This window comes from Anarhichas minor, unplaced genomic scaffold, assembly GCF_050575085.1.
Source record: "Anarhichas minor isolate MPS153535 unplaced genomic scaffold, ASM5057508v1 ptg000102l, whole genome shotgun sequence".
NCBI lineage: Eukaryota > Metazoa > Chordata > Actinopteri > Perciformes > Anarhichadidae > Anarhichas > Anarhichas minor.
The window spans coordinates 247,501-260,000 of NW_027466548.1; the positions used below are offsets into that span (position 1 = coordinate 247,501).

The 12,500-nt window shown below is 38.2% G+C and overlaps 1 protein-coding gene across 1 annotated transcript in view; it reads left to right on the forward strand.

Moving 5' to 3' along the window:
- LOC142939569 (latent-transforming growth factor beta-binding protein 4-like) overlaps positions 1-12,500 on the forward strand; it is a 78,615-nt gene that overhangs the window by 36,648 nt on the left and 29,467 nt on the right. The window contains exons 13-14 of the mRNA XM_076082774.1: positions 173-295; positions 11,762-11,938. Coding sequence (XP_075938889.1) covers positions 173-295; positions 11,762-11,938 — 300 coding nt within the window. The remainder of the gene's footprint in view (positions 1-172; positions 296-11,761; positions 11,939-12,500) is intronic.

Consider the following 12,500-nt stretch of genomic DNA (forward strand, 5'->3'; position numbering starts at 1 on the left):
GAGCTTCTGAAACCAGGAAGTGAAACTTCATGTACATTAAACTGAAGCTACAGTGTGTGTGTGTGTGTGTGTGTGTGTGGGTGGGTGTTAATGTGTGTGTGTATGGACATTAATGTGTGTGTTGATGTGTGTGTGTGTGTGTGTGTGTGTGTGTGTGTGTGTGTGTGTGTAGATGTGAATGAGTGCCTCCATCCGGGGCTGTGTGAGAACGGGATCTGTGTGAACACCAGAGGGAGCTATAGCTGTGTGTGTAGGGCGGGGTTCATCCTCGACGCCTCACATGGACTCTGCATCTGTGAGTAACACACACACACACACACACACACACACACACACACACACACACACACACACAGGAATAATAACAGACTCCAGGTCCAGGTCTTCCTGAATCCATCTGAGCTCATCGTGTGTCTAAAATAATAATACATTTTATTTATATAGCGCTTTAAAAGGCACTCAAAGACACTTTACATGGTAAAAACAGAAACAATAAAAGCATTTATAATAAGAACAAAATCTACAACATAACAGTAAGAAAGAAAACATACATGACTGACTTTAGAGGTTAAAAGCAGATTTAAATAGGTGAGTTTTAAGTGCAGTTTTGAAGGTGGCGAGTGACGGAGAATGTCTGAGGTGTTGGGGCAGGGAGTTCCAGAGGGAGGGGGCAGCAACGGAGAAGGCCCGGTCCCCCCAGGTCCGATGCTTGGACAGAGTAGGGGGGGTAAGGAGGTTGGCGTCGGCGGATCTGAGGTCGCGGTTGGGAGTGTGACGGTGCAGGAGGTCTGAAAGGTATGAAGGGGCGAGGTTGTGGAGGGCTTTGTAGGTGATGAGGAGAATCTTGAACTGGATTCTTTGCTGTATGGGGAGCCAGTGGAGGTTTTGAAGGACTGGGGTGATGTGGTCTCTGGTGCGGGAGTGGGAGAGCAGACGGGCAGCTGACTTCTGGATGTATTGTAGTTTATTGATGATTTTGGTGGGTGAGCCGTACAGGATGCTGTTGCAGTAGTCCAGTCGAGAGGTGATGAAGGCGTGGATGAGTGTTTCAGCGGCTGCGGAGGAGAGGGAGGGACGGAGACGGGCGATGTTTTTGAGATGGAAGAAGGCGGTTTTTGTGATGTGATTGATGTGTCGTTCATAGGAGAGATTTTGATCGAAAATGATCCCGAGGTTACGGACATGTGTGGAGGCAGGAACAGTGATGCCATCAATGCAGAGGGAGAAGTTGTGGAGGGATTTGTTTAATGATTTGGGGCCGATGATGAGGACTTCAGATTTGTCGGTGTTGAGTTTGAGGAAGTTTGCTTGCATCCAGGTTTTTATATCTGTGAGGCAGTTGGTGATGGTGGAGTGGATGGTGGGGGTGATGGACTTGGTGGAGATGTAGAGCTGGGTGTCGTCAGCACAGCAGTGGTACTGGAGACCATGGTGGCGTATGATGTCGCCAAGGGGGAGCAGGTAGAGGATGAAGAGGAGGGGACCGAGTACTGAACCTTGGGGGACACCTTGAGAGACTGGGGCTGTGTCAGACTTGAATTTGTTGATGCTGATGAACTGTTCACGGTCAGAGAGGTATGATTTGAACCAGGAGAGGGCTGTGCCAGTGATGTGGAGGGAGGACTCGAGACGTGAAAGGAGGATGGAGTGGTTGATGGTGTCGAAGGCTGCGCTGAGGTCGAGCAGTATCAGGATGTTGAGGGAGTGTTCATCAGAGGAGAGGAGGAGATCGTTGGTGACTTTGATGAGGGCAGGTTCTGTGCTGTGATGAGATCTGAATCCGGATTGAAATGGTTCATATAGTTGGTTTGAGTCCAGGTGAGTTTTCAGTTGATGGGCAACAATGCGTTCCAGTATTTTAGACAGAAAAGGGAGATTGGAGATGGGTCTGTAATTGTTGTGGATGTCGGGGTCAAGGCCTGGTTTTTTGAGGATGGGTGTGACTGAGGCGAGTTTGAGGACGGGAGGGACGGAGCCAGTAGACAGGGAGGAGTTGATGACAGAGAGGAGGTGCGGGTGGAGGGCCGGCAGACAGGCCATAACTAAAGTGGAAGGGATAGGTTCGAGGTCACAGGTCGGAGTCTTCATGCCAGAGAGTGATTTATTGAGATCTGAGGGGGAGATGAGAGAGAATCGGGAGAGTGACCGGTCAGTTAGTGGAGGATTTGCAGATACAGGGTTGGACGAAGCGGGGCTGGAAGTGGCCAGTTGGTTGTAGATGGTGTCAATTTTAGCTTTGTAGAACGTCAGGAAGGAGTTGCATTTCTCTGCTGTGGAGGAGTGGGAGAGGTTGTCCATAGGTTTGAGGAGTTTGTTTATTGTGGAGAAGAGGACCTTGGGGTTGGTCGAACCAGAGCGGATGATGCCAGAGTAGTAGGTGGAGCGAGCAGAGTTTAGAGCCAGTTTGTATTGCTGTATGTGTTCCTTGTAAGCCAGGGTGTGAACTGTGAGGCCGGTTTTGTTGGAGAGTCGCTCTAGTCTGCGTTTCCGGGATTTCATGAGGTGGAGTTCAGGGGTGAACCAGGGAGCAGTGTGGGTGAATGAGACAGTTGTGGTTTTGAGAGGGGCAAGCTGATCAAGACAAAATGTTGACGACTGTCGACCTTCATTCTGAAAGAATGTGATCACCAATAATCATCTGATGTTCTTTATTCATTATTATATCATAGATCTGTAAACATGATGTCACAGATACACACTGTAGTAGAAATCAGGTTTAATACACATTCATTAACATTAATGACATTTTGTTTTTAAGACAACAAATATAGATTCAAGATAAGAATGTCCTGTGCCTTTAAGTGAATAAAGCGCTCTTGACTAATAATCTACTGATATAAACATCAATGATATAAAATCAAATATTGAGCTGAATAAAACATTATTAATTATTAATGTGTAGAAAAGAGAACGGATCCAACTCTTGTTTTGCAGGATTTTTTAAATCTCACTTACAAAATGCTTCACAATAAAAGCCTTTCAGCTTTGTGCCAATGGAAGGCTTTTATTGTGAAGAGGCAGCAACAGGAAGTGGTTGCTTTCACAATAAAACCTTTTCGATGAAAGTGAGAACAGGAACCAGAACATCAGAGATAAAGTTAAAAATAATGATTTCCCATAATGCAACTCAATAACATCTTGTTGATGTGCTGATGGTGCTCAGATGGGTTTTGTGAAGCTGGACCGGTGCTCTGCTTATTCTGACCGGCATTCACGGAGGAGGAGGAGGAGGAGGAGGAGGAGGAGGAGGAAGAGGAGGAGGAGGATGCTGGTCCGCCTGGTAACATGACTAAATCTAAAGCTAATGTATTAAAGTTGACAACGTCTCGTCTCTCTGTTGCTTCCAAACTGGCTGGAAATGCTCGCGGTGGGGTGTGTATTAATAGTGTGTGTGTGTGTATTAATAGTGTGTGTGTGTGTATTAATAGTGTGTGTGTGTGTATTAATAGTGTGTGTGTGTGTATTAATAGTGTGTGTGTGTGTATTAATAGTGTGTGTGTGTGTATTAATAGTGTGTGTGTGTATTAATAGTGTGTGTGTGTGTATTAATAGTGTGTGTGTGTATTAATAGTGTGTGTGTGTGTATTAATAGTGTGTGTGTGTATTAATAGTGTATGTGTGTGTTAATAGAGTGTGTGTGTATTAATAGTGTGTGTGTGTGTATTAATAGTGTGTGTGTGTATTAATAGTGTATGTGTGTATTAATAGTGTGTGTGTGTGTATTAATAGTGTGTGTGTGTATTAATAGTGTGTGTGTATTAATAGTGTGTGTGTGTATATTAATAGTGTGTGTGTGTATTAATAGTGTGTGTGTGTGTGTATATTAATAGTGTGTGTGTGTATTAATAGTGTGTGTGTGTGTGTTAATAGTGTGTGTGTGTGTGTGTATTAATAGTGTGTGTGTGTATTAATAGTGTGTGTGTGTATTAATAGTGTGTGTGTGTGTATTAATAGTGTGTGTGTGTATTAATAGTGTGTGTGTGTGTGTATTAATAGTGTGTGTGTGTGTGTATATTAATAGTGTGTGTGTATTAATAGTGTGTGTGTGTGTGTGTTAATAGTGTGTGTGTGTGTTAATAGTGTGTGTGTGTGTATTAATAGTGTGTGTGTGTATTAATAGTGTGTGTGTGTGTTAATAGAGTGTGTGTGTATTAATAGTGTGTGTGTGTGTATTAATAGTGTGTGTGTGTATTAATAGTGTGTGTGTGTGTATTAATAGTGTGTGTGTATATTAATAGTGTGTGTGTGTGTATCAATAGTGTGTGTGTGTATTAATAGTGTGTGTGTGTTAATAGAGTGTGTGTGTATTAATAGTGTGTGTGTGTATTAATAGTGTATGTGTGTATTAATAGTGTGTGTGTGTGTATTAATAGTGTGTGTGTGTATATTAATAGTGTGTGTGTGTATTAATAGTGTGTGTGTGTGTGTTAATAGTGTGTGTGTGTGTATTAATAGTGTGTGTGTATTAATAGTGTGTGTGTGTGTGTATTAATAGTGTGTGTGTGTGTGTGTGTGTATTAATAGCGTGTGTGTGTGTATTAATAGTGTGTGTGTATTAATAGTGTGTGTGTGTGTATTAATAGTGTGTGTGTGTGTATTAATAGTGTGTGTGTGTATTAATAGTGTGTGTGTGTGTGTATTAATAGTGTGTGTGTGTGTGTGTGTGTATTAATAGTGTGTGTGTGTGTATTAATAGTGTGTGTGTGTGTGTATTAATAGTGTGTGTGTGTGTGTGTGTGTATTAATAGTGTGTGTGTGTGTATTAATAGTGTGTGTGTATTAATAGTGTGTGTGTGTGTGTATTAATAGTGTGTGTGTGTGTGTGTGTGTGTATTAATAGTGTGTGTGTGTGTGTATTAATAGTGTGTGTGTATTAATAGTGTGTGTGTGTGTATTAATAGTGTGTGTGTGTGTATTAATAGTGTGTGTGTATTAATAGTGTGTGTGTGTGTATTAATAGTGTGTGTGTGTATTAATAGTGTGTGTGTGTGTATTAATAGTGTGTGTGTGTGTATTAATAGTGTGTGTGTGTATTAATAGTGTGTGTGTGTGTTAATAGAGTGTGTGTGTATTAATAGTGTGTGTGTGTGTGTATTAATAGTGTGTGTGTGTATTAATAGTGTATGTGTGTATTAATAGTGTGTGTGTGTATTAATAGTGTGTGTGTGTGTGTATTAATAGTGTGTGTGTGTGTATATTAATAGTGTGTGTGTGTATTAATAGTGTGTGTGTGTATTAATAGTGTGTGTGTGTGTGTATTAATAGTGTGTGTGTGTGTATATTAATAGTGTGTGTGTGTATTAATAGTGTGTGTGTGTGTGTGTGTATTAATAGTGTGTGTGTGTGTATTAATAGTGTGTGTGTATTAATAGTGTGTGTGTGTGTGTATTAATAGTGTGTGTGTGTGTGTGTGTGTATTAATAGTGTGTGTGTGTGTATTAATAGTGTGTGTGTATTAATAGTGTGTGTGTGTGTATTAATAGTGTGTGTGTGTGTATTAATAGTGTGTGTGTGTATTAATAGTGTGTGTGTGTATTAATAGTGTGTGTGTGTATTAATAGTGTGTGTGTGTGTATATTAATAGTGTGTGTGTGTATTAATAGTGTGTGTGTGTGTGTGTGTGTGTATTAATAGTGTGTGTGTGTGTATTAATAGTGTGTGTGTATTAATAGTGTGTGTGTGTGTGTGTGTGTATTAATAGTGTGTGTGTGTGTATTAATAGTGTGTGTGTATTAATAGTGTGTGTGTGTGTATTAATAGTGTGTGTGTGTGTATTAATAGTGTGTGTGTGTATTAATAGTGTGTGTGTGTGTATTAATAGTGTGTGTGTGTATTAATAGTGTGTGTGTGTGTATTAATAGTGTGTGTGTGTATTAATAGTGTGTGTGTGTGTATTAATAGTGTGTGTGTGTATTAATAGTGTGTGTGTGTGTTAATAGAGTGTGTGTGTATTAATAGTGTGTGTGTGTATTAATAGTGTGTGTGTGTGTATTAATAGTGTGTGTGTGTATTAATAGTGTGTGTGTGTGTGTATTAATAGTGTGTGTGTGTGTATATTAATAGTGTGTGTGTGTATTAATAGTGTGTGTGTGTGTGTTAATAGTGTGTGTGTGTGTATTAATAGTGTGTGTGTGTATTAATAGTGTGTGTGTGTGTTAATAGAGTGTGTGTGTATTAATAGTGTGTGTGTGTGTATTAATAGTGTGTGTGTGTATTAATAGTGTATGTGTGTATTAATAGTGTGTGTGTGTGTATTAATAGTGTGTGTGTGTATTAATAGTGTGTGTGTGTGTGTATTAATAGTGTGTGTGTGTGTGTATATTAATAGTGTGTGTGTGTATTAATAGTGTGTGTGTGTGTGTGTTAATAGTGTGTGTGTGTGTATTAATAGTGTGTGTGTGTGTATTAATAGTGTGTGTGTGTGTGTATATTAATAGTGTGTGTGTGTATTAATAGTGTGTGTGTGTGTGTGTTAATAGTGTGTGTGTGTTAATAGTGTGTGTGTGTGTATTAATAGTGTGTGTGTGTATTAATAGTGTGTGTGTGTGTTAATAGAGTGTGTGTGTATTAATAGTGTGTGTGTGTATTAATAGTGTGTGTGTGTATTAATAGTGTGTGTGTGTGTATTAATAGTGTGTGTGTGTGTATTAATAGTGTATGTGTGTGTATTAATAGTGTGTGTGTGTATTAATAGTGTGTGTGTGTGTATTAATAGTGTGTGTGTGTATTAATAGTGTGTGTGTGTGTATTAATAGTGTGTGTGTGTATTAATAGTGTGTGTGTGTGTTAATAGAGTGTGTGTGTATTAATAGTGTGTGTGTGTATTAATAGTGTATGTGTGTATTAATAGTGTGTGTGTGTGTATTAATAGTGTGTGTGTGTATTAATAGTGTACGTGTGTATATTAATAGTGTGTGTGTGTATTAATAGTGTGTGTGTGTGTGTTAATAGTGTGTGTGTGTGTATTAATAGTGTGTGTGTATTAATAGTGTGTGTGTGTGTATTAATAGTGTGTGTGTGTGTGTGTGTGTATTAATAGTGTGTGTGTGTGTATTAATAGTGTGTGTGTATTAAAAGTGTGTGTGTGTGTATTAATAGTGTGTGTGTGTATTAATAGTGTGTGTGTGTATTAATAGTGTGTGTGTGTGTATTAATAGTGTGTGTGTATTAATAGTGTGTGTGTGTGTGTGTATTAATAGTGTGTGTGTGTGTGTGTGTGTGTATTAATAGTGTGTGTGTGTGTATTAATAGTGTGTGTGTATTAAAAGTGTGTGTGTGTGTATTAATAGTGTGTGTGTGTGTATTAATAGTGTGTGTGTGTATTAATAGTGTGTGTGTATTAATAGTGTGTGTGTGTGTATTAATAGTGTGTGTGTGTGTGTATTAATAGTGTGTGTGTGTGTATTAATAGTGTGTGTGTGTGTGTATATTAATAGTGTGTGTGTGTGTGTATTAATAGTGTGTGTGTGTGTATTAATAGTGTGTGTGTGTGTATTAATAGTGTGTGTGTGTGTATTAATAGTGTGTGTGTGTGTTTATATTAATAGTGTGTGTGTGTATTAATAGTGTGTGTGTGTGTGTGTATATTAATAGTGTGTATGTGTGTGTGTGTTAATAGTGTGTGTGTGTGTATTAATAGTGTGTGTGTGTATTAATAGTGTGTGTGTGTGTATTAATAGTGTGTGTGTGTGTGTATATTAATAGTGTGTGTGTGTATTAATAGTGTGTGTGTGTGTGTGTTAATAGTGTGTGTGTGTTAATAGTGTGTGTGTGTGTATTAATAGTGTGTGTGTGTATTAATAGTGTGTGTGTGTGTTAATAGTGTGTGTGTGTATTAATAGTGTGTGTGTGTATTAATAGTGTGTGTGTATTAATAGTGTGTGTGTGTGTATTAATAGTGTGTGTGTGTGTATTAATAGTGTGTGTGTGTGTATTAATAGTGTGTGTGTGTATTAATAGTGTGTGTGTGTGTATTAATAGTGTGTGTGTGTATTAATAGTGTGTGTGTGTGTATTAATAGTGTGTGTGTGTATTAATAGTGTGTGTGTGTGTTAATAGAGTGTGTGTGTATTAATAGTGTATGTGTGTATTAATAGTGTGTGTGTGTGTATTAATAGTGTGTGTGTGTATTAATAGTGTACGTGTGTATATTAATAGTGTGTGTGTGTATTAATAGTGTGTGTGTGTGTGTTAATAGTGTGTGTGTGTGTATTAATAGTGTGTGTGTATTAATAGTGTGTGTGTGTGTATTAATAGTGTGTGTGTGTGTGTGTGTGTATTAATAGTGTGTGTGTGTGTATTAATAGTGTGTGTGTATTAATAGTGTGTGTGTGTATTAATAGTGTGTGTGTGTATTAATAGTGTGTGTGTGTGTATTAATAGTGTGTGTGTATTAATAGTGTGTGTGTGTGTGTGTATTAATAGTGTGTGTGTGTGTGTGTGTGTGTATTAATAGTGTGTGTGTGTGTATTAATAGTGTGTGTGTATTAAAAGTGTGTGTGTGTGTATTAATAGTGTGTGTGTGTGTATTAATAGTGTGTGTGTGTATTAATAGTGTGTGTGTATTAATAGTGTGTGTGTGTGTGTATTAATAGTGTGTGTGTGTGTGTATTAATAGTGTGTGTGTGTGTATTAATAGTGTGTGTGTGTGTGTATATTAATAGTGTGTGTGTGTGTGTATTAATAGTGTGTGTGTGTGTATTAATAGTGTGTGTGTGTGTATTAATAGTGTGTGTGTGTGTTTATATTAATAGTGTGTGTGTGTATTAATAGTGTGTGTGTGTGTGTGTATATTAATAGTGTGTATGTGTGTGTGTGTTAATAGTGTGTGTGTGTGTATTAATAGTGTGTGTGTGTATTAATAGTGTGTGTGTGTGTATTAATAGTGTGTGTGTGTGTATTAATAGTGTGTGTGTGTGTTTATATTAATAGTGTGTGTGTGTATTAATAGTGTGTGTGTGTGTATTAATAGTGTGTGTGTGTGTGTATTAATAGTGTGTGTGTGTGTATTAATAGTGTGTGTGTGTATTAATAGTGTGTGTGTGTGTGTGTATATTAATAGTGTGTATGTGTGTGTGTGTTAATAGTGTGTGTGTGTGTATTAATAGTGTGTGTGTGTATTAATAGTGTGTGTGTATTAATAGTGTGTGTGTGTGTGTATTAATAGTGTGTGTGTGTGTGTGTGTATTAATAGTGTGTGTGTGTGTATTAATAGTGTGTGTGTGTGTATTAATAGTGTGTGTGTATTAATAGTGTGTGTGTGTATTAATAGTGTGTGTGTGTGTATTAATAGTGTGTGTGTGTGTATTAATAGTGTGTGTGTGTGTATTAATAGTGTGTGTGTATTAATAGTGTGTGTGTGTGTTAATAGTGTGTGTGTGTGTATTAATAGTGTGTGTGTGTGTATTAATAGTGTGTGTGTGTGTATTAATAGTGTGTGTGTATTAATAGTGTGTCTGTGTGTATTAATAGTGTGTGTGTATTAATAGTGTGTGTATTAATAGTGTGTGTGTGTCTGTGTGTATTAATAGTGTGTGTATTAATAGTGTGTGTGTGTGTATTAATAGTGTGTGTGTGTGTGTATTAATAGTGTGTGTGTGTATATTAATAGTGTGTGTGTGTTAATAGTGTGTGTGTGTATTAATAGTGTGTGTGTGTATTAATAGTGTGTGTGTGTGTGTGTATTAATAGTGTGTGTGTGTATTAATAGTGTGTGTGTGTGTATTAATAGTGTGTGTGTGTATTAATAGTGTGTGTGTGTGTATTAATAGTGTGTGTGTGTGTGTATTAATAGTGTGTGTGTGTATTAATAGTGTGTGTGTATTAATAGTGTGTGTGTGTTAATAGTGTGTGTGTATTAATAGTGTGTGTGTGTGTGTATTAATAGTGTGTGTGTGTATTAATAGTGTGTGTGTATTAATAGTGTGTGTGTGTTAATAGTGTGTGTGTATTAATAGTGTGTGTGTGTGTGTATTAATAGTGTGTGTGTGTATTAATAGTGTGTGTGTGTGTGTGTGTGTGTATATTAATAGTGTGTGTGTGTGTGTATTAATAGTGTGTGTGTGTATTAATAGTGTGTGTGTATTAATAGTGTGTGTGTGTTAATAGTGTGTGTGTATTAATAGTGTGTGTGTGTGTGTGTGTGTGTCTCTTTGTCTTTGAGATGAAGATCTGTTGTATTCGTTCCTCTTCATCACTTTCGTTTTCCTACACGTCACATGAATGTTAATGAGTTCAACTTTAACCCTGTTGTTGAATATTAAACAGAGACCATGAGATCTGTAACGCTGAGGATCAAACATAACCATGAAAATGTTCAAATAATGCTTTCAACATTTTGGGATTCTAAAAGTATGTTCATTAAAAAAATACATTTTTAACACTTTTATTTTTAAATGTTTATAATTTCTTATTAAATTCATTTGATTTTCCAGTAATAACTAGTTTGGTCCTAATTTAAATTTTATTAATTACATTTTATTAATGTTTTTTTAAATTTTAATTTATTCGTCTAATCTTTTAAAGAAAATAAGTTCTTCTGTTATTTGTGTATATACAGTATATAGTTCTTGTCCTGTGATTGGAGGAAATGATAAGTAACTTACTAATGAAGCGTTTCCTGATGAATCAGATGATAAACAGTTCGCTGTTTATCATCTGATTCATTTCTGTAGAACATGAAGTTCATTTCTAGGAGACATTTGTGTGTTCAGGCTCTAACGTCGCCGTGGCTGTTTGTACTCAGTTGTGTTGTTTGTTTGTTTGTTTGTTTGTTTGTTGACTCCTCGTCCTGCTGCAGTGATGGAGAAGTGTACTCTGGTGCACTGTGAACCAACGCTGCTGTTCAGACCGTCACGATAAATACTGCTGCTGGACGATATATTGATCCAGAAATAATAATACAATAATGTAATATTGTAATTTTAAGACCATTTTACGCCACTGATGTAATGATAATATTATAGATCAGATCATCTAGATCGGTGCACTTTTCATTCTAATTACAATATTAAAATATCCTAATAATAAATAATGCATGAATAAAATAAGATAAGTCAACATCGTAAATATGATTCAGAATTATAGCGGAATATTTGTGTGCACGTAAACGTCGTCGATTCACTGTCAACAAATCCTTTTATATTACGTTAATAAGCAAAGAACGTGTGTTGATTCAAACGTTGTTCTCTGTGGAAACATGGGAACTCAGTCCGTCGAGTTGACTCAGAGCTCGTTGACTCTGACGTCTTCACTGGACGTTCACTGGTTTCTAAATCACAGACGGTTGAACCTGATATTTAGTTTTGGAAACGTCACTTTAAGCACGATGGTCTGTTCCTGGTTAACATTTCATGTTCAGGCGATTAACTGAGACAATCATCAGAAATGAAAAGTTGCAGGAGTTGTTCCAGTGAAGCTTGAGGGCGGAGTCAGTTGAGCTCAGTCAGCTGACGGCAGGTCAGTTTGTATCCATGAAGGTCTGTCAGCTCTGATCCTCGATGGTCAGACTCACACTGGAAAATGACGCTTCATGGACTCTTATCCAATCAGAGCACAGGAAAGCTTTGGGGGGGGCTGTGATGTCAGAGCTTGCTTCACTTGTGTCGAGGCCGTTTTAATGTCTCTCTGTTTGATTTTAACCAAAGCAGCATGAACTGATTCCTGCATGCGTCGCTCTGCTGGTGCTTCAGCTCCACGACGTCCTTCTGTTGTAACTCCTCCTCCTCCTCCTCCTCCTCCTCCTCCTGTGTGTCCTGCTCAGCCCAGAGTGTGATATCCGAGGAGAAGGGTCAGTGCCACCGGGTCCTGGGTTCTGGTCTGGGTCCGTCCTCCTGCTCGCTGCCCATCCTCAGGAACATCACCAGGCAGATCTGCTGCTGCAGCCGGGTTGGCAAAGCCTGGGGACCGGACTGCCAGAGGTGTCCCTACTTTGGTTCAGGTTGGTAACATCTGGCGGGCAATCTCACCACGTACATGCTAGCCATAGCTGTTAGCTTAGCACCACTAGCCTGCCACAGTAGCATGCTGTCGCTAACCAGAGAAGAAGGTTCATCAATGTCTCCTCTGTGGAACAGTTTCATTCAGCAGAGCAGAGTATTTATGATATCTTCTAAAGTGGCAACTTTGCTTTCTCTTCTCTTTGGTTTCTCAGAAGATTTGGCAACTTTCAGGACTTCATTATGTTTTGTTTTTATTTAAATAGAGTCTTTTAGAGCCACGTTAGCATCTCTAGAGATGTCGTTCTATTGGTCGGTCCAGACTGCAACGTCTCATCAACTATGAGACGGATAGCCGTGAAGTTTGGTGCAGCCGTTCATGATCCCCAGAGGATGAATTCTACCAACGTTGGTAATTCTTTGACTCTCCAGCTAGCACCACCAGCAGGTCAACGTTTTCACTTATTTTGAGAGATATCTTGATGAAACTAGCCGAGGCGTTCAAGGTCGCATAAACACTGCGTCGTTCTCACTTCTAATGGTCGTTTTAAGAAGACCAGATGT